The sequence below is a fragment of the Anabrus simplex genome, chromosome 5 (genome assembly GCF_040414725.1).
Source record: "Anabrus simplex isolate iqAnaSimp1 chromosome 5, ASM4041472v1, whole genome shotgun sequence".
In the NCBI taxonomy this organism is placed as follows: domain Eukaryota; kingdom Metazoa; phylum Arthropoda; class Insecta; order Orthoptera; family Tettigoniidae; genus Anabrus; species Anabrus simplex.
Window position 1 is genome coordinate 336,992,160 of NC_090269.1, and position 27,755 is coordinate 337,019,914.

At 40.0% G+C, this 27,755-nt stretch overlaps 1 protein-coding gene across 1 annotated transcript in view; it reads left to right on the forward strand.

Annotated features, from left to right (window-relative positions):
- Positions 1-27,755, forward strand: part of MetRS (methionyl-tRNA synthetase 1) — a 298,475-nt gene that overhangs the window by 60,885 nt on the left and 209,835 nt on the right. The window contains exon 6 of the mRNA XM_067147600.2: positions 16,555-16,664. Within this exon, the coding sequence (XP_067003701.2) occupies positions 16,555-16,664 (110 nt within the window). The remainder of the gene's footprint in view (positions 1-16,554; positions 16,665-27,755) is intronic.

Here is a 27,755-nt window from a genome sequence, read left to right on the forward strand (position 1 = left end):
GATTCTGTACATCTGCCCAGTCACAAAAGAGCTACATGTAATAGCCTAATACATAGAGCATTTGATGTACCCATGTCTAACACAGAACTCAAAAAAGAACTCAACACTATACGCAAGATCACATTACATAATGGTTACAACAAATGTTTTATAGAACGCATAATTTACAAATTCAAACACCAACCCAGGACGAAGTTACAGAAAGAAGTAACTAAAGTAAAAATCTATGCTACTTTCACCTTCAACCACGATATTTTCCGATTAACGAATATTTAAAAAAAAGAAACATCAATATCTCCTTCAGAACTAACAATAGAAACCTTGACATTTTTCACAATTCCAAATCGATCAACGTATCAATTCCGTTTGATAGATCAGGCGTATATAGGTTTCATTGCAATGATTGCTCCAGTGTTTACATCGGACAAACGGGGAGATCATTCAATATTAGATATAACGAACATATCAATGCTATAAGATATAAGAAATTTTCAGCAATAGGCCAGCATGTACAGGAATACAAACACAATTTTTATGGTATTAACAACGATGTAGACATCATTGAAACAATGAACAAAGGCCTACTATTAGACCTAACGGAGCAATGTTACATTACATGAGATCAATATTACAATCTAAATGATCTTTCGGAAAAACCCGTAATTATGCTTATTTCAGTGATAAATAATCTAAAAATTCCTAAAAATCAATCAGTACATAAAATATTACGCAGTGCGCTGACTTATTATCCCCAGCAAAGCCCACGCCCCCCTGACATGCAGCTGCACGCTACCGCAACCTCTCCAACTTCCCCATCCCCTACATAATACGCCCCGCCTCACAGCTGACGCCTGCTGGCTGTCGCTTGACACTTCGTATTCAGTTCCTCATTTACACTACACGCAGTCACATCGAGCTAGAGGCGAGTTTCATATATTATTATTTTCTTTCTAAACTACCGCGTTTGACTCTCTGTAACGTAATATTTAAATTCGTAATTCCTTTTTGAGTTCCGCGCTGGTTCGAGATCAGGGTTAATGTGCCCAATTCCGCCTGGCATTGAAATAATATTCAAGATCTCAGCCATAAGCCTCGGCCTCAGCCAATCATTAACTTACTTTGAACAATATTACATAGCAGTGTTCAAGTTAAAATAAAATATAATATAATATATTAAAAACCAGATACTTCTCACAATAGTCAAACACAGACTGTTTTAAAAAAAACTTTTCAAAAGGAAAGTAAAAACTTGTATATGATATCAACTTTACAGTTATATATTATGAGGAACCAAAGAATAACATTCTTGAAATTGTGTATCAACATGACAGATGTTTTGAAGAACCAACAATCAGTTTAATATGGACATCCTTGTATTTTCGCTAGGCCAAATTATAGACATTTTTTAATCACCCACAATAATTTTGGACGCACAAGATAATATTGTGTTTTTTAAGACATGTTATTTTCTACAGAATAATTGGTCTTTGTCACTTAGCCACATTTTAATTACATATAATGACTTAAGATTTGTTGTTAGTATAGTATGCTAAGCATACATTTTACACTGCACTAATAGTATTATATTTTTTATTTTTCTAATATACCTTGCAATCAATATCTCAATGGCTGATGATGGCGCGATGGATGCCGAAACCGGTCCCATAATGTATACCATGATATTTTAAATAAACATGTGATGTTTTAATTGAATTATTATGTTAATGTATTGAATAGGTGGAAACCTTTAACTTTATAAGCATTGTAAATCTCGAGTCAGTATGGACAAATTGTAACCACTTGTTCACCTCACACTGGTTGACATTCTCACATCCTGGAATTTGTTTCACCATCTCTTGTAGGTTGTCATCATTTTCCTCATCTTCTGAAAAAAATCCCTTCATACAATTTGTTCCAGGAATTACAATGAGTCATTGATTTAATCTTTCCTCAGGATTGGGCACACCAATAAATCACATGTTTCATTTTCATAGACTTCAGCGAATCCATAAAAATTTTGCCGGATAATTCACAGTTGTTCAGAATAGATCGTAGCAGAAACGCACGATAATGGCGTTTGAATGCTTCCAGAACACCCTGGTCCATGGGTTGAACTAAGCTTGTCACATTAGGGGGCAGAAACCGAACAGCATCACCAACTTTCCAACTTCCCTGGGTGTGTTAGGGTATTGTCAATCAACAAAATTGTTCTTCTGGGCAATCCTTTAGACTTAAAAAAATATTCAACGCTTGATACAAAGTTTTGAAAGAACCATTCTTCGAAAAGTTGCAACGACATCCAGGCACTTTTTTGAGCTCTATGATAAACTGGTAAGGCAGTGGTGGCAATATTTTTAAGAGCTGTACTTTTTTCGGTTTTCCTATTCACATTAGTGGCAGCCTATGAGTGCCTGAAGCATTTGCACATGCTAAAATCGTAATCCTCTCCTTATTCTTTTTGTGTCCTGGTGCAGATTTTTCTTTTATTGATGCTTTTAATTTAATTTCATGTGGCTATTTCCAGCCGAGTGCAGCCCTTATAAGGCAGACCCTCCGATGAGGGTAGGCGGCATCTGCCAGGTGTAGGTAACTGCGTGTTATTGTGGTGGAGGATAGTGTTATGTGTGGTGTGTGAGTTGCAGGGATGTTGGGGACTGCACAAACACCCAGACCCCGGGCCATTGGAATTAACCAATGAAGGTTAAAATCCCTGACCCGGCCGGGAATCGAACTCGGGACCCTCTGAAACGAAGGCCAGTACGCTGACCATTCAGCCAACGAGTCGGACTTTTATTGATGCTAAGGATGTTTTTGGCAACATGTTAAAATTTAACCCTGTTTTGTCAGCATTATTACCTGATCTGTCAATCCTTCACTGATGTCTTCAAATTCTTTTTTAAAACATCAACAGCTAGTGGGTCCGCGGAAAGCTTCTCACCACTTAGATGTAACTGACGTATGTCATATCTATTTTTAAGTCTATCTAGCTATCCTGAACTTGCCTTGAAGTCCTTTCCATCATCCCCTAACATTGTAGCCAATAATTTAGCCTTCTCTTGAATTATAGGATCAGATAAACAAACTACATACATACATACATACATACATAGAAAACAACAACAACTTGGAAGCCTACTGAACATTTCCCTTAAAATGGACTCACCATATCTTCACCAACGACCCCACACATTCCACTAATTCACCTTGTTTATGCTCTGGCAACGAGATCCATCTCCACCTCCTGCCACCAGCATGTCAACTGCACTCAAGGACACTTTTACGCCAACCCCAGCTGACGTCATTGCCTTCAAGACTTCATATACACCTAAAGGTTCCAACATGTGCTGTCCATTACCTTTTGGGTCGGTGATGTGACATACCTCCCCCTTGGCCCCTCTACTCTCCAACATGCCTATATATTCGGTCAGTGCCGTTTACGATTTGAAATGCACTTTGATTGTTGGGGAGAGAGGAAGCTGCCCCTGGTGTGATATTCTCCACACTCTGTACTTTGTTTTCACACCAGCACTGCATATGATCCTGCCAGCCATGAGGTATGTTCATTTTGAACTCTATATTTCACTCTACTACTTAGTATTTTCATTCCTTCCCTCAAGGAGGCAGCAGGCCTCTTAGAGAGTGATGCCATCCCTCAGGCCACGAAATTTGTTTTGGAGAAGGATTTTGAGGTAAAGGTGAGAGGGTTGGCAGCCGTGGCCAATACCAGGAACTGCCTCGGCATTTGCCTTAGTGTTAGTGGCTTTACGTTGCACCGACACAGATAGGTCTTGTGACGACGATGGGATAGGAAAGGCCTAGGAGTTGGAAGGAAGCGGCCGTGGCCTTAATTCATGTACAGCCCCAGCATTTGCCTGGTGTGAAAATAGGAAACCACGGAAAACCATCCTCAGGGCTGCCGACAGTGGGATTCGAACCCACTATCTCCCGGATGCAAGCTCACAGCCGCGTGCCCCTAACCGCACGGCCAACTCACCCGGTTTGCCTTAGTGCAGGAGAATGGAAAACCATTCTCAGAACTGCCGGTGGTGAGGACCAGCCCCTCTCCATCTCCCAAGTATAGAGGCGTAGAGCCACTCTACCCACTCTGCAACCGCTGACCAACCTTTTGCTCTAAAAAATTTAACCAAATCAAGGAGTTAATTCTTTCCTTTCCTCCATTTGGGGGAAGGTGGGCCATCAGCTGAACTAAGCAGCTCTTTAGCCCATGGAATTTATATTATTTCTGAATATTAACTTTACAGTGTATGTATTGTACATACATTTAAAGTATCATTGATAGTTTCTGGCGCAGAGGACACCACAGCCCTGCAAGACAGCCCACACCACACCCGCTATAGTCTCCCCCTACTAGCCCTGTTTATTGATAGAATGACATGTATGCAGGCAAGTTATATTTTCAAATAATTACGGATATTATATATATCTTAGTGTTCAAAGTCTTTGATCATGTTAATAATAATAATAATAATAATAATAATAATAATAATAATAATGATAATAATAATAAAGTAAAAAAACTTTATCCAGTCAGTCACTACTGATCTACATTTAGTGCAGTCGCCGAGGTGGCAGATTCCCTATCTGTTGTTTTCCTAGCCTTTTCTTAAATAATCGCAAAGAAATTGGAAATTTATTGAACATCTTTCTTGGTAAGTAATTCAAATCCCTAATTCCCCTACCTATATATGAATATTTGCCCCAATTTGTCCTCTTGAACCAAGCTCGATAGCTGCAGTCACTTAAGTGCGGCCAGTATCTAGTATTCGGGAGATAGTAGGTTCGAACCCCACTGTTGGCAGCCCTGAAAATGGTTTTCCGTGGTTTCCCATTTTCACACCAGGCAAATGCTAAGGCTCTACCTTAATTAAGGCCACAGCTGCTTCCTTCCCACTCCTAGCCCTTCCTTGTCCCATCGTCGCCATAAGACCTATCTGTGTCAGTGCGACGTAAAGCAAAAAAAAAAAAATTGTCCTCTTGAATTCCAGCTTTATCTTCATATTGTGATCTTTCCTACTTTTAAAGATATCACTCCAACATATTCATCTACTGATGTCATTCCTCGCAATCTCTCCACTGACGGCTCGGAACATACCACTTATGATAGAGATGTTGATTCCCACTGGGAATGGCTCCAAGTAGCCTACGCAGTGGCCTCCACAGTTTGCACTAGCCATGCGTCTTGGTGGGTGTGCTAGGTACCAACTGATGAGCCCAGTTTAGCACATGGGGGCGAAATGCTGGCAACCAGGAATGAGTTAGATGGAAAATTTATGATGTCCAATAACGGACCACTTGTATTGGTATTAACATACCACTTAGTCGAGCAGCTCGTCTCCTTTCTCCCATGTCTTCCCAGCCCAAACTTCGCAACATTTTTGTAACGCTACTCTTTTGTCGGAAATCATCCAGAACAAATCCATCTGTTCTTTGGATTTTTTCTAGTTCTTGAATTAAGTAATCCTGGTGAGGGTCCCATACACTGGAACTATACTCTAGTGGGAGTCTTACCAGAGACTTACATGCCCTCTCCTTTAAATCTTTACTACAACCCCTAAACACCGTCATAACCATGTGCAGAGATCTGTACCCTTTATTTACATATTTACATATTTTTCTAAGTTGTCTTGTATCATTGCATATTGTCATTCCTTTACAATCAAATGTAAACAATCAAATGAAAAGAAAACTAGCTCATTAGAACAAACAGAAATTTGACAAGCAGAAACGAAGATGATTGTATGGATTCAAATAGAGGCATCCTCAAAAGCGTGTCAGTTTGGGAAATAAACCAAGATCTTTTTAGAAGAAGTTTGCTGAAGTCACTTAGCCTGTTCCTAGATAGTGGTCTGATGAAAGAAGGAGGAAGAATGACTGTCTGAGCTGACAGAATCAATCAATCAATACTGATCTGCATTTAGGGTAGTCGCCCAGGTGGCAGATTCCCTATCTGTTGTTTTCCTAGCCTTTTCCTAAATGATTTCAAAGAAATTGGAAATTTATTGAACGTCTCCCTTGGTAAGTTATTCCAATCCCTAACTCCCCTTCCTATAAACGAATATTCGCCCCAGTTTGTCCTCTTGAATTCCAACTTTATCTTCGTATTGTGATCTTTCCTACTTTTATAAACGCCATTCAAACTTATTCGTCTACTAATGTCATTCCACGCCATCTCTCCGCTGACAGCTCGGAACATACCACTTATGGAAATTCTAAGTTTCCATGGAGGGAATTAAATATTTTTCCACCAATAGAGCATATCAAAAATCAGATGTATGGCTTTTCAGGCGTTTGCTCTATTAACCAGCGTTTCGTCTTAGGTCTGACACTAGACTCTTCAGAGTGGGGTGTGTAGTCGAGCAGCTCTTCTTCTTTCTCTCAATTCTTCCCAACACAAACTTTGCAACATTTTTGTAACGCTACTCTTTTTATTACAAGTCGTCCATTTCATGACCGTATGGATGAGTATAATCAAGAAGTTAATATAAAGAACCACCTAATCGATACTTTTTTTTTTCCATTATAACCTAAGAGTATCACTTGTGCTTATTATCCTAATGGTTTTTCATCTTAGTTTTTTCTTTATACAGCTGAAGATGACCACTAAGTGGTCGAAACATGTTCCATACCTGCCAACCCTTCCGATTTACCCGGAAACTTTCCGGTTTTTAACTCGTCTTCCGATTTATTTTTACTTCTTCCGATTTTTGACTAATATAACCTCTAGTACCGCCAATACTCTTCCCCTTCGATAAAGGATAAATTCTTACGTACTTGTGTAATTTACGAAACCTTATTTTCAAGCGTATTTATTTGTTGCTTTATTTCGTGAGTATTTCGTCCGTCGCCTCCGTGTATCGTGTTTCCCGCACACCACAACAGCGTGCGCGCTTTATGCAGCTGGGGATTCGGGGCGGCAATCGTCCTGCAAGCAAGAGGCTAGCGCGCGCTAGCGACTCAGTTAATCGGGACGAAAGAACGAGTTTATTGTGCTGTTCGCGCGCTGTTGACATCTTTTCTGTGCGCAGTTTCGTCGGAGTGGTAGGCCACGTGTTTTTCCCCCTCTGTCAAAGTCGTTTGTTAATAATGTATGGGACATATTGAATTGTTTTGCATGTGGTAGTTTCGCGTATTTAAGTGCATAATTTTAATGAATTTAATGTTTTTAAGGGGGTTCTTGTCGGTGACAGTTTCTGGCATTTTCTTTTCTCGTTATGGCCAAAAAATATAACAAACGTTATCTCCAAGTGTTCAGAGATACCTATACATTTCCGTTCATTTTACCGTCTAAGGGAAACTACCGTATTTTTCGCGTAATTAACGCCCTTGCATAATTTACGCATCCCAATAATTTTGGGTCCAAAGTGGAGAAAAATAAATGTTCACGTATTTGACGCACCCACAACTTCGAACATCCATCACTCAGCTCCGGATGCGTTTCGAAATAAAGATGCCAACTACTCAAGTAGCAGGCTTCCTATCGCGAAGCAGGCATTCCACACACAGGGCAACTTGCTGTTATTAGCCGTCAGGAAATCCCAGTGCACTAGTTTTACGAGTGTTTCGGGTACGGGACCTTCTGTGATCTCAAAATTGTTTGTCAGTACACAGTATTCCAGTAATACTGCATCATACAAACTCGCGGTGATCATTTACGTCGAAACACGGGAATAGAGCAGCGGGCAGCAAGTATTCAGTGTCCAAATGAAACGTGCGCTACCGCGGTAACAGAAGTGCACTTCAAGCGGCCAACAAGTCTCCCAAAGCATTTCGCGGACCAAAAAGCGGCAAGTTTCTACAAGTAGAGGATTATCTGCTTAAATATATGATTTTGTTGCGCAATGTTGGAGAAGCCGTTTCTCACGAAATGCTGTGTTTTAAAGAATGAGAAATAGCCGCGGCACATGGAATCAGTGGTCCCGGATTTGAAGGTTAGCCGAGGCTTGATTAATTTTCTGAAGAGAAATGAACTTTCTCTTCGACGAAGAACAAGATTATGCCAAAAAATGATGAATGATTTCAACCATTGTCATCGCTTTGTGATTGAGAAGCGTGAAATGAAGGAATATTTGATCTCCCTTTATAGGAACCGCACGTCAGACGCCAATCAGTTTCCGTACGCCACAAAGTCGAAGAATCGATAAGAAAGGAACATATAGTGTTATCGTACGCGCTATCGGAAGCCAAAAACGATGTACTGCAATGCTTGCTGATGGTAGAAAGGTTACACCTTACATTGTTCTAAAACGAAAAACAGTGCCTAAAGCAAAATTTCCGCGAGTGATCCACGTTCGTATTCAACAGAAAGGATGGATGGACACGTCACTCGTACAAGATTAGATACGAACGGTTTGGGGTAATGTAGCAGGGTCCCTTCTTCGATGCCCAGCCCTTCTCGTGTTGGATAGTTTTTTTTTTTTTGTTTTTTTTTTTCGGTATGCCATTCAGGCCGTATTTTCAGCTCGTAATGAGAAGAATATTTTCTAGTGTCGGTACTTGAAACCCACGTGTCTAACTTACCTGATGTACCCTATTTGACTTTTCAGAAAAAATCTCACGCCGGAATTTTACGCTGTATGACGATAATCGCAAATGAGTTGAACCAATTGTCTTTATATTATATTTGATGTATCTTTTAAACGTAAATGAATTATAAATAATTTGTAAAGATCTGAATTCCTTGAATAATTTACGCATCCGCAGTTTTCGCCTGTATTTTTCGTCAAAAAAAGTGCGTTAATTACGCGAGAAAATATGGTATTATGGATTTTGTTGTGTGTGTCGGTGTGACATAAATATTATTATTCGTATGTAAGTGTCATAAATGAGAGTGATTAGGTACATTTTCTTGTAACCATTTTTATGTTTTCTTAGTTAAAGATTTTAAATTTAATGATCAATTCGCACTGTAACTGTAGATATGTATGCCTTTTATCCTGACCTATTTTCACGTAGACTGTGGTGAAATATACGTGATGAAATCCAAGAATTAAAAAATCTTCCTATTTTTGGGTTGTAAAAGTTGGCAAGTATGATGTTCTGTAAGTGTTAATATGTATTCAATTTTGCCTCAGGAAAAAATAAAGTATTGATTAGGTGGTTCTTTATATTAACTTCCCGACGCTACTCTTTTGTCGGAAATCCCTAGAACAAATCAAGCTGCTTTTTGGATTTTTTTTCCAGTTCTTGAATCAGGTAATCCTGGTGAGGGTCCCATACACTGGAACCATACTCTAGTTGGGGTCTTACCAGAGACTTATATGCCTTCTCCTTTACATCCTTACTACAACCCCTAAGCACCCTCATAATCATGTGCAGAGATCTGTACCCTTTGTTTACGATCCCATTTATGTGATTACCCCAATGAAGATCTTTCCGTATTATAACACCTAGATACTTACAGTGATCCCCATAAGAAACTTTCACCCCATCAATGCAGTAATTAAAACTGAGAGGACTTTTCCTATTTGTGAAACTCGCAACCTAACTTTTAACCCCGTTTATCATCATACCATTGTCTTTCTGATCTACTCTAATCTGCATGTCATATTCATACCTTGGACGGTACCATGCTTACCACCTTAAGTTCCCTCAGAAACGAATTGAACAATTCCTGGGTGTCTTAAGATATGTCCAGGCATTTCATCTCCTCATTTGGTTGAATTTTGCTGAATATTCTTCCTTCACCAATTCGATTCAGTATCCCTTCATTCGTGATTCGATCTACCAATTGCACCAATAGAATTCTCCTGTCCATGTTCCACTTCCATACAATTTCATGTGCCAGAAGAAAGACTTCAGTAAACATCTTTCTAATTCCTATATCAATGTTCGAAGTAAGCAAATTTATTTTCTTGAGAAAGGCCTTTCTTGCTTATGATAGTCTGCATTTCATTTCCTCCTTCCTTCAGTCATCATTAGTTATACTACAAGCCGAGTAACAATATTCATTTACTTCATTTTGGAGAACCAACTCTAAATTTATCAGTACAGAATGGTAAGAAGCTCATTCGGTTTGTGTCAGAGAGATCACACAATATTATCGAGGTCATTTTGCAGTTGCTCACAATCTTGTAACTTATTTGTTACTCTATACAGAACGTCATCAGCAAAAAGCCTTATCTCTGATTCCACTTCTTTACTTATATCATAGAATTCTCAGTAAGATAAAAAAATAAACCCACCGCCCCACACTTAGAAAATAAAAGGAAGGGAATACTGATTTTGTCACCTTCACTTTCAAATCTCAAACATTAAAAATAAAAAAAATAAAAAACAGAACCTCAATGTCATCTTTAGAACTAACAACACCACTTCTAAAGTTGTCCTGTAACCAGTGTGATGCCTGCTGTATCAGACAAACTGGGAGAAACTTTCAAATCCATTACAAAGAACATGTTAATGCAGCTAAATACAAAAGATTTTCCGCTATGAGTGAATACATGAAAGATCACAATCACTCATTCTTCACCGTAGATAAAGGTCTAGATATCCTACATATAACCAAAAAGAGAACTTTATTAAATTGAATGATAAGAATTTCATTTGGTCCGTATTGAACTGAGATTGCAATTAAATTAATAATATATTGTGGTTCCACCTATTCAATATAAGAAAAAAATTTTTTTTGGCTAGTTGCTTTACATCACACCGACACAGATAGGTCTTATGGCGGCGATGGGATAGGAAAGGCCTAATAGTTTGGAAGGAAGCGGCATGGCCTTAATTATGATACAGCTCCAGCATTTGCCTGGTGTGAAAATGGTAAACCATGAAAAACCATCTTCAGGGCTGCCAACAGGGTGATTTGAACCCACTATCTCCCAGATGTAAGCTCACAGCCACGTGCCCCTGACCGCACGGCTAACTCGCCCGGTAGAAAACTTATTAATGCAAGGTTACATTATAAGTCAATCACAGTTGTGACCGGTTTCGACCTTTAGTCAGGGTCATCTTCAGACTGTTGTTCAAAAGGTGCAAGGTAAAAATTCACTTATTTCTCTTCACACTGGTGCTTCCTTCAACTTTTCTGCATAAAAACAATAACAACCAGCTATTTGCTTCTTAAACTATAAAACATATGACTACAAAATCCAACATCGAGATAATTATTTATCTCCACATCAAGATTTAAAAGACTTTTGAATACCCAATGCATCTTACTTATGCGATACTGAACTTTCGTCATGTGAAGAAAGTTTATGTTTTCTATGTTCTCTTGTTATTTGCCAGTGAATTTTTACCTAGCACCTTTTGAATGACAGGCTGAGGATGACCCTGACTAAAGGTCGAAATCGGTCCCAATTGTGATTGACTTACAATGTAACCTTGCATTAATAAGTTTTGTATTGAATAGGTGGAACCACAATATATTTTAATTTTAATTTATTTTTAGAAAATATTTGTATAAACCTCGATCAAAAATCGAATCCTATCCATAATCTTAACGAAATTCAAGAAAAAATGTACATCCTGGTTGACACAATAATCGAGAAGGATCTTAAGCAAAGCTCAATTAAATCTGTCACAACACACATTACTGGTCCGTCCTTCCATACTACCACTCACTCTCCCTCCCCTCACTCTCCATTTCCCGCACCCAACACAACCTCAGAAGGGTCACCAGTCAGTGTGGAAGTCAACACCGACCCAACCTGATCTATACAAGCACAAGGCTATAGGAAAGAGGATGTGAGTAATATTTTGCGACTCTTCATATTATCCTTTACTTCTACTTCATTCTTCGTTCTCATACTCGGCTTTGTGTTTCCACTTTTAAATCCTGGCTATACTTGTATTCTCCGTGAAGAAATGTAACGGATTTTTCAAAACTTCACTCTGTTTCCAGAAGCATGACAAATAGAACATCTAACTGTCTTCACAAAAATTTTAAAGTATTTTCTCCAGTAACCAATATTGTATTAAATACGGTCGGACCCACACTTACAACTAAATTTGCCCAAGTTTGAATCTATGTACATTTTAAACACAGATTTCCATTGTATTTGTTGAGTGTATTTTAATATTGAAGCTATGTACATTTTAAACATAGACTTCCATTGCATTAGTTGATTGTATTTTATCTCAAATTTTTTTGTCTATCACTGTTTTTGTTATATGTCTTTCTTCTGTATGTTACTTTAGCTGATGATGACCTCTAGGCTAGGTCGAAACATGTCCTATGTAGCTTTTTAAACAACTACAGTAGAACCCTATTTTAACGTACTCGTTGTTAAGGATTTCCCGCCTTTAACGAAGATTTTCATAAGGCCCAGCCAAATCGTCATAAGCACAATGTCATTTAAACCCTGACATAAGGAAAAGTCCGCTTTTAAGGAATATATTTTACGTAAATTACGATCGCACATCCTGTTGTAACGAAAACTTGCGATAAGATACTATTTTCTAAACTTGCTTGAAATGTTAATTAACTTCTGTTTTCACGTAATCTCAGTCCGAAGTAAAGGCTCTAAATGAAAGCGTTCCTTTAGCAATGTGTGGAGCCGTGATAAATTGGTGCGGCCTCTGAAAATCACTATTACTGGCAAGCAGCAGTCTCCGTCATGCTAGATGTTGTTGGTTTAGTTATGTTCATTGAACTGTAGGTAGTACTGGAATGATGGCTGTATGGGAGCGAAGTGCAGTTTCCGGCGAGACTAGCTGTGTGGTCTAGAGGCATAATTGACGTACGCGTACATGCTGCGGGTCACAAGTAACTTCATGAAATATAAACATTTAGGTGAAAAGTCTCTAACAAACTTCATGTGATTTACAGTGAAAGATATATTTCAGAAGATTAAAAGCAATTCGAAATTGAAAATTGCTATGTATATTGAACAAAATGAAAATGTATTCTAGAAAAAATTACAGAACAAGTAGAAAGTCATACCTTTCATGGCTTACGCTGCCTGAATCATCATTGATGGACCCCAAGTGTGAGCATAAGAAATGTAGAACTGTTCAAGCTCTACAAAAAAGTATGCGAGGGCATGTACTTATCTCCAACCATTTGCCCTGTAGAGCGATTTTAATTCATAGTCAGTGCTAAGAAAATCACTTTTCACATAAATAAGTAAATAAGTTAGAGATTTTTCCCAAATTTGACATCCAAATAAAGTGTTTAACCTCTTCTAGGATTCATTAAGGATTAAAATAATCTTTAAAGTGCATAATTTGCACAAACTATTTGGGAGTTAGGACAGTTTTAGTCAGGATGGGTCGCTACTTTACCTTCAAATATCCATAAAAATTATTAATTTCATATCGTACATCAAGCCTGCAAGATTTCTAGTCATATTTTACAGCATCCATAATACTGGCAATTAATCATAAATTTAAAAAATGTATAAATAATCCCATAATTAAATTTAATATCATGTCCCATGATTATCTAAAAAAGGAGAATCTTCACTAACGATAGTTCAGTGGTTATGTCTCCAGTGAGGTCAGCTGCCGTAACCTATAGCCACAGCGCTGTTACACCGGATAGGCATTTCCGCCTCGCGACACCAATCGCTGCTTAGGAATCACGTGGTTGGCACAGACTGAAGAATATTTCCAGCCTCATTCACTGTTTTTATTCCTGCATTGCAAGTTGTGTTACGAGTTACACTTGTCTGTGATACGAGTTGTACTGCGAGTTGTGGAGGACTACATTTATTATAGCTGCTAAACGTAAGAAGCTGACTCTTCAACAAAAGATCAGCATCATTAGCGATGTTGAAATGGATAGCCATGTACCTTTGTCATAGACGGCAAACAGATATAACTTGGCACTCTCTATGCTGTTTGGCATCATGAAACAGAAGGAAGATATTCTGACCGCGGATGTGGGGTGCGGTTCTGGGGCAAGAATAATGAAGAATATTCGTTCTTCGCCGTACGAGGAACTTGAAAACATTTTAATGAAATGGTTCGAGGGAGAAAGGAGTGAGAACGCTACAATTGACGGGAACATACTTAAACAAAAAGCTCGGGAAGTCACACTTAAGCTGGGTTTGGTCGATTTCAATGCTTCTAATGGCTGGTTTGATCGTTTTATAAAATGGCACAATCTTTCATTCCAAAACGTATGGCAAGAGTGCGTAAGTTAATGACAATATAGTTGCGAACTGGAAAAAGTATACATTGCCTTAACTTTTTTAAGGATATGATGGTAAGGATATTTTTAACGCAGATGAAATGGGAGTGTTTCTAGTCAGAAAGTGAAAGTTCATATACTTATTCTTACAGTTCTCATGGTCTATTTTTCACAAATCTCTTTAAAATCATGTTAGGCCTGTGTTCCTTCAAGTTAAAATTGTCAGTAATACCTCTCTTTTCCTTGCTGCAGGTTATGCTCCCAATGGTCCACTAAGGAATTTATGTCTGCTGCTTTGTAGATATTTTCTCTCATTCTTGTTTTAATATGACTTTTTAGCATTTCTAATGCGTTCATTTATTATTTCTTGACTTTACATTACTTAACGACATAAATGTTTTATTATTTCTTGTGATACATAGCCTATTTTCTTTGAAACCCCGTTTAAGGAAAACCCCTTCTTAAGAAATATCTAACCCCCCTGAGATTCATTTAAAAGGGGTTCTACTGTATGTAGCATTTTAAACAGATCATTTATTAAATGGCAAACGTGTATTGAACAGGTGGACTTTACACAATTAAATTCTTTTAGACCGGGCGAGTTGGCCGTGTGGTTAGGAGCGCACAGCTGTGAGCTCGCATCCGGGAGATAGTTGGTTTGAATCCGACTGTTGGCAGCCCTGAAGATGGTTTTCCGTGGTTTCCCATTTTCACACCAGGCAAATGCTGGGGCTCTACCTTAATTAAGGCCATGGCCGACTGCTACCCATTCCTAGGCCTTTCCTCTCCCATTTTCGCCATAAGACGGTGTGACGTAAAACAAATAGCAAAAAAAAAAAAAAAAAAAAAATAAAAAAAAATAAAAATAAAAAAAATAAAAAAATTAGAATTTCATCTTAGATATTTAAAGTCAATACGGAACCGGAATGAAGTTCATTACTTGAGAACCATACCGTCAAATGAGCGAGTTTGAAAGAGGGCGTATTATTGGCATGAGAGAATGTGATGAATCCATTCGGGAAATTGCTGCTCGTGTGGGACGAAGTGTGTCGGCAGTGCAACGGGTATGTACAGAATGGTTCACAGAAGGCCGTGGAACACGACGGGATGGGTGTGGTCGCACCACCCAGACCACCTTCTGAGAAGATCGACACCTCATTTGAATGTCACTGCAGGACAAGTCTGCGTCTTCCTCGGCTCTGGTGCAACGATGGAACAAACACATCGTACACTATCAGGTGTGACAGTCCATCGTCGTTTATTACGGTCTGGGTTACCGGCGCGTCGTCCACTTCTCTGCCTACCTTTGACTAATGTGCATAAACATGCTAGACTGCAATAGTGTATGAAAAAGTGTTACTGGGGACAGGAATGGCATGCATCCAGGTTCTGTTTGTTTGAAAGTGATGGCTACATTTTGATTCACCGTAGACAGGGGAGAGGCATCACATTAACTGCATTCGCACAAGACATACAGCATCAAGTCAAAGCCTTATGGTGTGGGGTGCTATTGGGTACACAGTTGGTGCGTGTCGAGGCATTGTGACCAGTTCGACCTTCGTGGATGACATCCTTTGACTCAGAGCCGTTCCCTTTCTGCAAGACACCCCAGATGCCATATTTCAGCAAGACAATGCACGACCACATGTTGCTGCACGAACGCGTGCCTTATTGTTGTCACAGGATGTCAGACTGTTGCCCTGGCCTGCCCAATCCCTGGACTTGTCGCCAATCAAAAATGTGTGAGATATGGTGAAAAGATGAGTGCGGCACTATGACCCAGTGCCAACCACCAAAGATGAACTGTGGAACCAGGTGTTTGCAGCATGGATGGCTATACCCCAGGACGCCATTCGTGCCTTATACGCGTCGTTGCCATCATGCATAAAAAAAGTTATCAGTGCCCATGGAGGACCTAGTGCTTACTAGGCAACAGGACACATGCTGAATCTAGGTGACTGAAATGCTAATCGTTTCTGCAGAACATACTAATGAACATGTCCTGTGAATATGAACTTTTTATCTCGTCTTTCAAGGTGTTCTGTTTTTTATGGAGTGTACTTATTTAACGTCAAAAATTTCATTATTGGTCCGCATTGAAACGAGATTTACAAACAAAGATGAGTGTACTATCATTTTCTCTGGCCTGTCTTCTGAAATCAGTTGTGTAAAGTAGGGGAGTAGTCCTTGTCTATTTGTAATTTTATGTTTGACCTTTCTTCTGTACTCTTTGATAGTTACCTGTCATTGCCTTTCTTTTGTATGTTTTCCCATCTTTTCCCAGATTTGATGGATATACGTTTGTAAAATATTCACCAGTAAATCTTCAAACCCTTATGCTGTGAAGCTATTACACAGTTCTTAGCTAATTCTGTATGAATTACAAATAATAGGATACTAGTATTTTTAGTGTTATTTTTATATATTTCTTATCTTCATGCTCTTTTTTTTCTTAGGTTGTGGTAAAGGATGCACCTGTTTCGGATGTAGAATTGGAGGCTGTTGCAGATGCTTGGAAAAATGGAGTAAGTCGGAGACCTAAACCAAAACCTCAAGTTCGGCCAGTGTAAGTTTTCTTTAAGTACTCTTAACTTTGGTGTCATTGAAGTCTGGAGTGAATTTTCACATTTTTCTATGTCTTATTCCATAAGCTTTTTCTGAAAGTTTAATTGATTCTCATTTAAGGATAGTTTCAAAGAGTGCCTAAATTTTTATGCATTAAAATCCACTTTGCAATTTAGAAGCATACAGACACATAAGTTGTTAAGTATATGGGGCATTGGTCATTTTCATTCTAGCCTGTTACCGTATAATCCTGAATACCACCCGCACTTTTTCCCCCAAAATATTGGTTCTAAATCTTGGGTGTGGGTCGTATTCAAGCCGTTCATTCTCGTAAATATTTACTACGTTTACATGGAGTATTGAAATAGATTTGAATACAGTTGTCATACTCAATACACCACATATAAACAGGCATTCAGGTCTTATTGTGTTTTAGTTGCGTTCTAGAGAACAAGATCGATTGTTTTCTCAATATGGTTACAGTGGCATGTAAACGCGAAATGTAAGGTAATGAAATACGGTAAATCAAAGAATATGGGTAAATATGTGGTAAATATGAAAGCCGCTGCTGCGGATGCTCAATCGTAATTTGTTTCACAAATGTTGCTAGTGTCGTGATCCTAAGGATTTCGGCAGGCTAGGGACATGAGAGTGTATAGTCAGATTGGCAAAGGTTGTTTGAATATCACTTATATTCTAAAACCGTTGAATATATATACATATGTACAAATTACATATACAATTCTGACACTATATACTCTGACACCAATCATCTTTAAATTCTCTCTCAACTTTAGAACTTTCTGGGAGTCTTTGAGTCTTTATATTACACAAAAGAATATGTATATTTACTGGTTGAATACTTAAGTGCGGGGTGGAGTTGATCCCTCGACTGCGATACGAAACTCTCCCAAATAAGAATGAATGCTGGTTATTTATTATTCTTATTCTTCAACACCTAATTGACTACTGGTGTGGAAAACCCCTGTGATTGTTCACTAACGAATCACACTCAGTACAAGAGCCTATTGTCCCTCTAACTTGCCTGTACTGTAACTGCGTACTCGCGGCTCTACTCAAAGTCTACCAGCACTCTTAACAATTCTCCCTGGCTGTCGAATAGTTCAATGGGCGATAGGGCCTCTAAACGCCGACAGTCAAAAGTCTACCTTCAAGATCTGAGAATCAAAAGCCTTGTTGCTTACGAGTTATGAGTTTATATTTCTTTTCCATCCCTTCTAGAATCTCTACTGATTAATACACTACCACCACTAGTCACTTGTACATGTCACAGCATCACTCTTCTCTGATTAGTTCCTTAATATGGCAACTCCCTATCACGTTGCAACTACATGTGATGTTCTCGAAAAGCTTGGAAGCTATCCGTATGTCTCCTACACGTGACATTGTTCATTTCCAGAAGAAATGCATATTTAGCTTGCACAGTGTTTCATAATATTGAGTCACGAAGCTCTTGGCTTACAAGTTTCTACGCCACATAGAATGTTTTTTTTTTCCTTCTTTGGAATATTCTGTCATTCCTATTATTATTATTATTATTATTATTATTATTATTATTATTATTATTATTATTATTGTACCGGGTGGTACATCCCCACGCCGCTAATTCAAACTTTGCGCCAGTTGAAACTCCTCTACTGGAGGAAGTCTGAACTTTATCTACTGTGTTAATTTTTAAGTTTCTCAGAAGATGTCACTACTTGGAAATTTTGAAGTTTCTGAACTGGGTCGTTTTCGATGTATTTTTGTTTTGCCTGTAGTAAGTAGTGTGGACATTCTCTTCCAGATGGCACTATTGAAGAACTACAATTGTGCACCCTAGTGCGAAGTGAAAGAACTATGTTTTTGGAGAAATTTTGAATTCATAAGTTTGTTCTTTGTTAAATTTCTTTCAGTTATTGTTTAAGTTGGCAATATTAACCCTTTCTTTCTGCCAGTTTTGAAACTGGCCAATCATAATTTTCTGTAATTAATTTTCCACCAATAAGGTGTTTCTTCCTCATCTAGTGTTGGGGTTTTCGTCGTTAACCAATAAAATTTTTGTGGGAGGGTGTTCTCATTCCTGAAACGCCTCGAACTTTCCACGAGGGTATATAAACTGCTGATTTTCGGGTCTCCGGGCCACTTCAGTAACATCTATCAGTGCGTAAAGTACGTAGCGGGGGGGCGGGAAGCACCTCTTTCTTCGGGCAGCAGTTCAGCCACCAGGTAATGGCCGTTTAATAACTTCTTTTCTTGTCAGCTCAGCAGTTTAACTCTCGGGGCAGGTCCGAAGCCTTTCCACCATGTAACTTTTCCCTAAAATGTAAAGACACTTAGTATCAATTCTATCTTTTAAACTACATATTGGGATAGAGAGTGCTTAACCCTCTCGAGCTCCCACTCATATTGCATTGAGGTGAACTTATTTTCACAACCGTTTCTTCCTTAACGTAATATAAATTGTTTCCTTCTAAAAGTCACCTCTTTAGTATGGGATTAGCCCTTGCAGTAACGGCCTAGTGCCAAGTAGGTTTTATATAAAGTGTATGAGGACAGCAAGAACGCCTCCTCTCAAGTTGGTATTTTAGAGGCCATGTAATTTACCTGTTTCTTTATTTAATAGGCCTCAGTAGGTTGGGTATTTTTACCCCTGTTTTCATGTCCTTGGAGGACAACTTGAATGTGGAGTTTGGTGTGGCCTTTGTTAGGCTTAAATTTTGAGAGCGAGTTGCTCTTTCTTGAAAATTGAGTTGTTGTATGCCTCGAGGAGGCTTTACCGTGTAAAGAGGAGCAAGTGCTCCTAGGCATGATTGGGGTCTTCTGCCCCTTTGTTGAATTCTGTATATCGTAAGGTTGGGCTTATAGCTCAAGAATTGTGTGTCTGGCTCTTGGAGCCCAAATCCTGTAATCACTGTAATTGTACATTTTCGAATTGTGTTTCGGCTACTGAGTACCTGTTCTATTTGTTATTTCTTAATCTTGAAAAGAAAATATAACCTTGTTAAATTTTATCTTAACTTTAATTTCGTATTTTGAGACCTGTTCACCCCCGCACCTTCTTTCACCTCTGCTAATCCACCAAACCACGGTAACAAGTGGTAGCAGAGCGTGGTTGAATGGGTCTCAATTTAGTCCCTTTTGACGGCTAAACATTGCCTTGTTTTCGAACTCTAACAATTTTCTCAGTTGCTGGAATTTTTTTGATTTTTCTGGTTGTTTTCAAAATTGCTTTGTCATCATGCCCGGCCCTCACGATGTTCTCCATCTTAACTATTTACGCAAGGAGGAGTTGATCTATGAATTAACTATTAGAAACGTGCAATCTGGAGGCACGGTTGCGGTAGACACAAATAAGCTTAGAGAGTCCATTTCCATCCCCACTTTGGGAGAGAAAGAAATTGACGACTCTCACTCCACGATCACGGACAATACTACTGAGCTGGCATCTGTAATTACCTTTTTTGAAGAAAATGATCCTTCTCCCAATCAAATTAAACGTGTGCAAGCCAGGTTATTTCATTTTTCTAATAGAGTTAACGATCTGTTGTCTCTGAAGTTGAATGACGTTCAGAGGAAGGAAGCTAGTGTGGTTCTTGAAAATCTTTCTGAATTGTCCAGTAAGGTTACCCAATTGTTAACTGGGGAAGTTCCTCCCAAAACTGATCAACCCACTACGGTGAATGTAGGTAGCGAAGAAGAGCCTCCTAAGGGAGAAGTCAATACGAAAACCGTTGGAGCTCAAACAATCTCTGCCCCATTGGACGAGTCTGAACGCCGTACCTCGTTGAATAATGTACGTTCTGAATTAACTTCTTTGCCACTTAAACCTTTACTTACTATGTTACCTGGGTTCAGCAGCTTGCCTCATCCATTAGCAATGTTGCTCAGAGGTATCTCTAAGTTTTCTGTTAATATCACCAGTGAAGTAATTTCATTCTTAAGGTTTTTAGTTGAGTTTCAGGACCATGCTCTTGTTTTTCTCTTTCTCCATGTCAAATTTTGCAGATAATTTATCCTTATGCAATTGGTGTTCTCTCAGACAAAATAGTAAGAGCCATTGCCGAACAATCATCTATTGAAGACTTCCACGCCCACTTGCTAGCTAACTTCATTCCGGCTAGGGCAAGGTCCTCACTTATTCAGAAGTACTATTATCGTGTACAGCGGTTGGATGAAAACTTGGCAGATTTCATCCAAGATATTAAGTTCTATACTAGGGCGTTTGCTCTTCACTTCCCTGAAGATCAGATTGTACAGGCTATTGTGGAAGGTATTTCACCATCTTATAGGTCATATTTGTGTTTCGCGGCGTGCCCGCAAACCTTCTCTGAACTTGAAGCATTGGCCGTCTCAGCGGAAGGAGTTAGATACGCCGATTCCTTGCGTGTCGCGAAAGAACCCCCTCCTCCTTTTAGTAATCCTCGGCCTCCACCTCGCCGACCAGTCACAGCCCGTAAATGTTATGCTTGCGGGTCGCCTGACCATCTTTGCAATAAATGTCCATTGGTCAAATCTAGTAGGGCAAATAATGGAGCTGGTTCATCACAAGGTTGTTTTAAATGTGGGGCTTTCTCACATATCGCCAAGAATTGCCCAAATTCAAATAGCACCCCCTCCTGCTCAACTTCTGGTGCAACTTCCACCAATGTCACTAATAATAAGTGACTAGCGGCTTCGGCTGAGTCGACTAATTCAGCTTCCCAAGGCTCAGCCCCTGGTAAGCAGGTCGAAAATTCAGGGAAAATTCAGTCTTCAAATTCATCTTTTGAATGCCCCAAAGAATGTCTTAGGATTGCGGCGGACTCCCCCGCACCCGTACCTTTTCTCAAAATTGAGTTAAATAATGAACCTGTAACAGCTCTTTTAGATTCAGGCAGTGTTTGTTCAATTATTTCGGCTCAATGGTATTCGAAATTGAAATCTATTTGTAAACTTCCTGACTATTGTTCATCGTCTGTTCAATATGTTTCGGCTAATTCTTCTCCATTAGAAATTTTAGGTTCCTTATATGTCAAAATTCGTATTTTTAAATTTACATGGAAAATTAAATTGTTTGTGGCCAAGCACTTGTCTTGCCCCATTATATTGGGAGCTGACTTCATTTCTCACACCGGTCTAGTGCTCGACCTTCAGAGTAAGTCGTGCACATTCAAATTTGCTTCGAATTGTAAAATCCCCTTGTTAAAGTGTAATTCTGTATCATGTTCCTCTATTTCGCCTACCCAGGATGAGATGTTGTTAGACCTTAGACATCTACCGGAGGAGCAGGCTGATAGTATTCGTAAGTTGTGTCAGTTGTTTCCAGAGGTGTTCTCTGATACTCTTGGTGTTACTGACCTTATTGAATACAAAATTGAGGTCACGGATTCGATTCTGGTCCGTTTTCCACCATATAGGCTATCTCCACCTAAAATGAAGGCTCTGAAAGAAATCATTGATCAAATGTTGAAGGATGATCAAATGTTGAAGGATGGTATTATTAGGCCCTCTAAGTCGGCGTATTCTTCACCTATTTTTCTAGTCCCGAAACCCCAAGGGGGCTTCAGGCCTGTCATTGATTATAGGGCTCTCAATCGGAAGGTGGTGTTACAATCTGTGCCCCTTCCTGACCTTCATTCTTGTTTTTCATGGTTCCGTAAAGCTAAATTCTTTACCATCTTGGACCTGAATCAGGCCTACAATCAAATTCCCCTAGCCGAAGAGTCTAAACACCTTACAGCCTTTGCCACGGATTGGAATTTGTATGAATACAACCGCGTGCCTTTCGGGCTCCCCACGGGAACAGCTGTACTCACTAGACTGCTAGATAGGGTCTTCTCCGACATAAAATTTGAGTACTTGTATCACTATCTTGATGATGTCGTATTTTCAGAGACTTTCGAAGAACATCTAGATCATCTGCGAGAAGTTCTCAGTCGCCTTCGTAAGGCTGGGTTAACTGTGAAGTTATCCAAGGTTGCCTTCGCTAAGCCCTCCATGTCATTCCTAGGGCATATTGTGTCGCCCGATGGTGTTGCAGTCGATCATTCTAGAACACAGGCCATCCGTGATTTTAAACCTCCCAAGGACATAAAAGGTATTGCCAGGTTCATTGGTATGGTGAATTTCTTCAGGAAATTTATTCCAAATTTCGCTAATAGAGCGGCGCCCTTGAACTTACTCCGTACGAAAGGCGTCAAATTCGAGTGGGGGGCCTTCGCAACAAGCCGCTTTTGAAGATCTTAAATTAGCTCTGTGTAAATCCCCTGTTCTGGCTATGCCCGATTTCTCCAAAAAATTCATCTTCCAAACCGACGTGACGTCGTCGGCGGTAACTTGAGTCCTTCTTCAAGAGACTGAACTAGGGAGGCGACCCATCGCCTATGCATCTAGGACTCTATCGGCTCAAGAAGCCAAGTATTCCATCTATGAGCTCGAAGGTTTGGCAGTCTTATTTGCCTTAGAAAAGTTCCGTCTCTATCTGAAACATGTCATATTCGACCTGGAGACGGATAATCAAGCCTTAAGCTGGGTCTTAGGTAGGCCGCGTCGTACTGGTCGTATAGCCCGTTGGGCCATCCAAATTTCTGCCTTCCAATTTGACGTTAGGCATATCAGAGGTACTGAAAATGTTGTTGCAGACGGACTCAGCCGTATGTTTTCCAACGACGTCGAGACCCATGAACCGGTCGATAGTTCATCACCTCCCGAGTCCATACTATCTGTGGTTAATGCCATCTTAACAGATGCTCCCATGCTCTTTAGGGATATCGAGAAATACCAACGTGAAGATCCGACGCTGGCTCCGATAATGGAAACCCTTTCTTCTGGGGAACACGTCGTCCCTTATGTACCTAGGAATGGTGTTTTATGTTGCCCTTCGAGGCATAAGATGATGAAAGTTGTCGTTCCAGCTGTTCTTGTACCTATGATCTTTAAGTACTATCATGAGACCCCATTAGTGGGGCATCTAGGCATCTTTAAAACTCGTGAAAAGATTCGTGAAAGGTTTTCTGGAAGGGTATGGACGGTGAAATCCGTGAACTAGTAAAAGCTTGTAAATCCTGTTTGCTTAGTAAACCCACCATGTCCACCAAGGTAGGCCTTTTGTCTTCTCATCAGGCTTCGCGCCCAATGGAACGCCTGTATATTGATTATGTAGGACCCTTCCCCCAGTCAAAGGGAAATGCCAACAAGTTCATCTTTGTATGTGTAGATGGTTTTACAAGATTTTCCTGGTTATTTCTGACTAAGCTGGCTACTGCTCAGTCCACCATTACTTGTCTAAATTCAATCTTTGCTTCTTTTGGTCCGTGTCAATATATTGTGTCTGATAATGGTAAGGCTTTTACATTTAATCTATTTCGTAAATTCTGTTTTGACCTGTCCATCTCTCTTGTGACAACTTCTGCTTATTACCCTCAAGCATCTCTGGCTGAACGGGTTAATCGGAATCTCAGGTCCGCGCTTATTGCCTATCATCATGAAGATCATTCTAGGTGGGACTCGTCCCTGCATTGGTTAGCTTTTGCTTTGAACTCGGCTGTTCATGAATCACATAAATTTACTCCAGCTTCGTTGATGTTCAAGTTTGTTCCCAACACGCCGCTCTCTAACCTCTGGTCTCTGAGTGACATTCTACCTGAGACAATAGATCCCGATAACATTAACGATCTTTGGAAGAAGGCTAAAGCCAATCTTAAAGTGTCTCATGAAAAGGTTAGGGAAAGATATGATCGTGGACGGAGACCCACCAATTTGAAGGTAGGCGACCAGGTGATGGTCAAGAATTTTGTTCCCGCAGGCAAGTTTGCCCCCAGATTTCATGGGCCGTGTACTATTCTCGATTTCCTTACTCCCGTTACCTTATTGCTAAGCAATCCAGCCACCGAGAGGATATTTAGGGTTCACCTGTCACAGGTGAAACCGGTGTAATTTCTGTGTTAACTTACTTCATATAATTTTGAAAGAAATATGAAGGTTATATTTTTGTTTGAGGGGTTTCACTTTTAAGGCCTTCTGCCCTTGGAATCTGTTTCCTTTGTGGGTAACCATTTATTGTAAACCTTCCCTGACCAGTTAAACTGCCATCCTGTCCTTACCACGGCCATTACCACGCTCCCGTCTCCTGCCCAACTACACACGGTGGCTTTCAAATGAAATAAATATTTCTACGCCGCTGGCCCCTCAGTTCCACCACAATGAATGTACCCTAAAATCATTCTGGTCCAACAAAATTCTGCCGCCGAGCTTTAATGTTTCAGTGCCCCCCCGCAGCAGCGCGGCGCCGTACCACTACTGAGGCAGGGTACGGGCCCGCCCTTCTCCAGTGAGGCCAACCAGTGTACAGCGAGCCGGAGTCCCCCTCCCGGCCAAGGCTGATGTGCGGCGCACAACCTATTACTGGCCCGCGACCTGCATGTTCGCCGCGGGCGCGGCGTGCTTCAACTCCGCTACTCCTCTCATAGTGCGGGCGAGTGGTATCTCAGGGTACTTGAGGGGTCCGAGCGGCCTCATCTGGACACAAGCAGCAGCGGCCGGTCTGGCCGTCGAACTTAATCAACGGTGGATATATGTAATCAGCTACATAGACATTTAATATCAACAATTACTACAGTTTTGAACCCAACTGCAATATCTGGTGGACTTAGAAAATTTTTCCTCAACTTTAAAAACTGAAAGTTTCCTTCTGAATTCAACCTCTACAAGCATAAAGACTTTACATCTAAAGTTACTATAAAGAATTCTGAAACTGAATCAAACCAAATTTAGAAACTTGGCGGAACTTTTTTTTTGGGGGGGGGGGGGAGGTCTGTACCGGGTGGTACACGCCCACGCCGCTAATTCAAACTTTGCGCCAGTTGAAACTCCTCTACTGGAGGAAGTCTGAACTTTATCTACTGTGTTAATTTTCAAGTTTCTCAGAAGATGTCACTACTTGGAAATTTTGAAGTTTCTGAACTGGGTCGTTTTCGATGTATTTTTGTTTTGCCTGTAGTAAGAAGTGTGGACATTCTCTTCCAGATGGCACTACTGAAGAACTACAATTGTGCACCCTAGTGCGAAGTGAAAGAACTATGTTTTTGGAGAAATTTTGAATTCATAAGTTTGTTCTTTGTTAAATTTCTTTCAGTTATTGTTTAAGTTGGCAATATTAACCCTTTCTTTCTGCCAGTTTTGAAACTGGCCAATCATAATTTTCTGTAATTAATTTTCCACCAATAAGGTGTTTCTTCCTCATCTAGTGTTGGGGTTTTCGTCGTTAACCAATAAAATTTTTGTGGGAGGGTGTTCTCATTCCTGAAACGCCTCAAACTTTCCACGAGGGTATATAAACTGCTGATTTTCGGGTCTCCAGGCCACTTCAGTAACATCTATCAGTGCATAAAGTACGTAGCGGGGGGCGGGAAGCGCCTCTTTCTTCGGGCAGCAGTTCAGCCACCAGGTAATGGCCGTTTAATAACTTCTTTTCTTGTCAGCTCAGCAGTTTTACTCTCGGGGCAGGTCCAAAGCCTTTCCACCATGTAACTTTTGCCTAAAATGTAAAGACACTTAGTATCAATTCTATCTTTTAAACTACATATTGGGATAGAGAGTGCTTTACCCTCTCGAGCTCCCACTCATATTGCATTGAGGTGAACTTATTTTCACAACCGTTTCTTCCTTAACGTAATGTAAATTGTTTCCTTCTAAAAGTCACCTCTTTAGTATGGGATTAGCCCTTGCAGTAACGGCCTAGTGCCAAGTAGGTTTTATATAAAGTGTATGAGGACGGCAAGAACGCCTCCTCTCAAGTTGGTATTTTAGAGGCCATGTAATTTACCTGTTTCTTTACTTAATAGGCCTCAGTAGGTTGGGTATTTTTACCGCTGTTTTCATGTCCTTGGAGGACAACTTGAATGTGGAGTTTGGTGTGGCCTTTGATAGGCTTAAATTTTGAGAGCGAGTTGCTCTTTCTGAAAATTGAGTTGTTGTATGCCTCGAGGAGGCTTTACCGTGTAAAGAGGAGCAAGTGCTCCTAGGCATGATTGGGGTCTTCTGCCCCTTTGTTGAATTCTGTATATCGTAAGGTTGGGCTTATAGCTCAAGAATTGTGTGTCTGGCTCTCGGAGCCCAAATCCTGTAATCACTGTAATTGTACATTTTCGAATTGTGTTTCGGCTACTGAGTACCTGTTCTATTTGTTATTTCTTAATCTTGAAAAGAAAATATAACCTTGTTAAATTTTATCTTAACTTTAATTTCATATTTTGAGACCTGTTCACCCCCGCACCTTCTTTCACCTCTACACATCCACTATACTCCGTAACAATTATTATTATTATTATTATTATTATTATTATTATTATTGACCTATACAGACTCTCCTGTAATTTCCCTTCATATATACATGTGTTCATATACCTGCTACTTTTCATATCACAGGCTTTATACCCTGGAGGTCGCGGATTAGAATCTCATTCGAGTCCATTTGCTCACTCTGTGATATTCGAAAGGCGCGTCGCGAACTGCCGTTTACGTCACTGGCATGCTGGGTGCGCGAATAGCTGATCTTGCGGGATATCGTACTTTACGAAAGTCAAGATTGTTGGTTATGGAAGTCAACCTCGCTCACATTTGAGTTCCGTATCTGTCCCGTGAAAGTGCTGTCTTGATAGTAAGCGATAGATTCAAAACGGCGTTTGTGGTCATTTACTGCGCGTGAGAAACTTAATGTTGTAAGCGAAGCTGAAATATTCGGAAATCTTGCCATTGGCAGAAAGTACTATATTGATGAATAGTGTATTCGTGATTGGTGGAAGAAGAAGGAAAATTTTCTAAAAAGTAACGGCGATCGCAGAGCATTTCTGGAAATTGAACGACTCCACAAATTTGTGATAGAAAAACGTGAGTTTGGATATGGATTTTCTAGTGAAATGTGTCAATTGAAAGCACTAGAGATCTCAAAAGAACTCATAACACAGAGTTTTACTGCAACCCGCTGATGGATCCGAAACTTTTATCGGAGAAAGGGATTGTGCATTCGGAGACGTACGTCTATTTCACAAGGTCTCCCTGGGTCGTATGAAGAAAAATTAACAGCCTTTCAGTGTCATATTATTCATTTGAG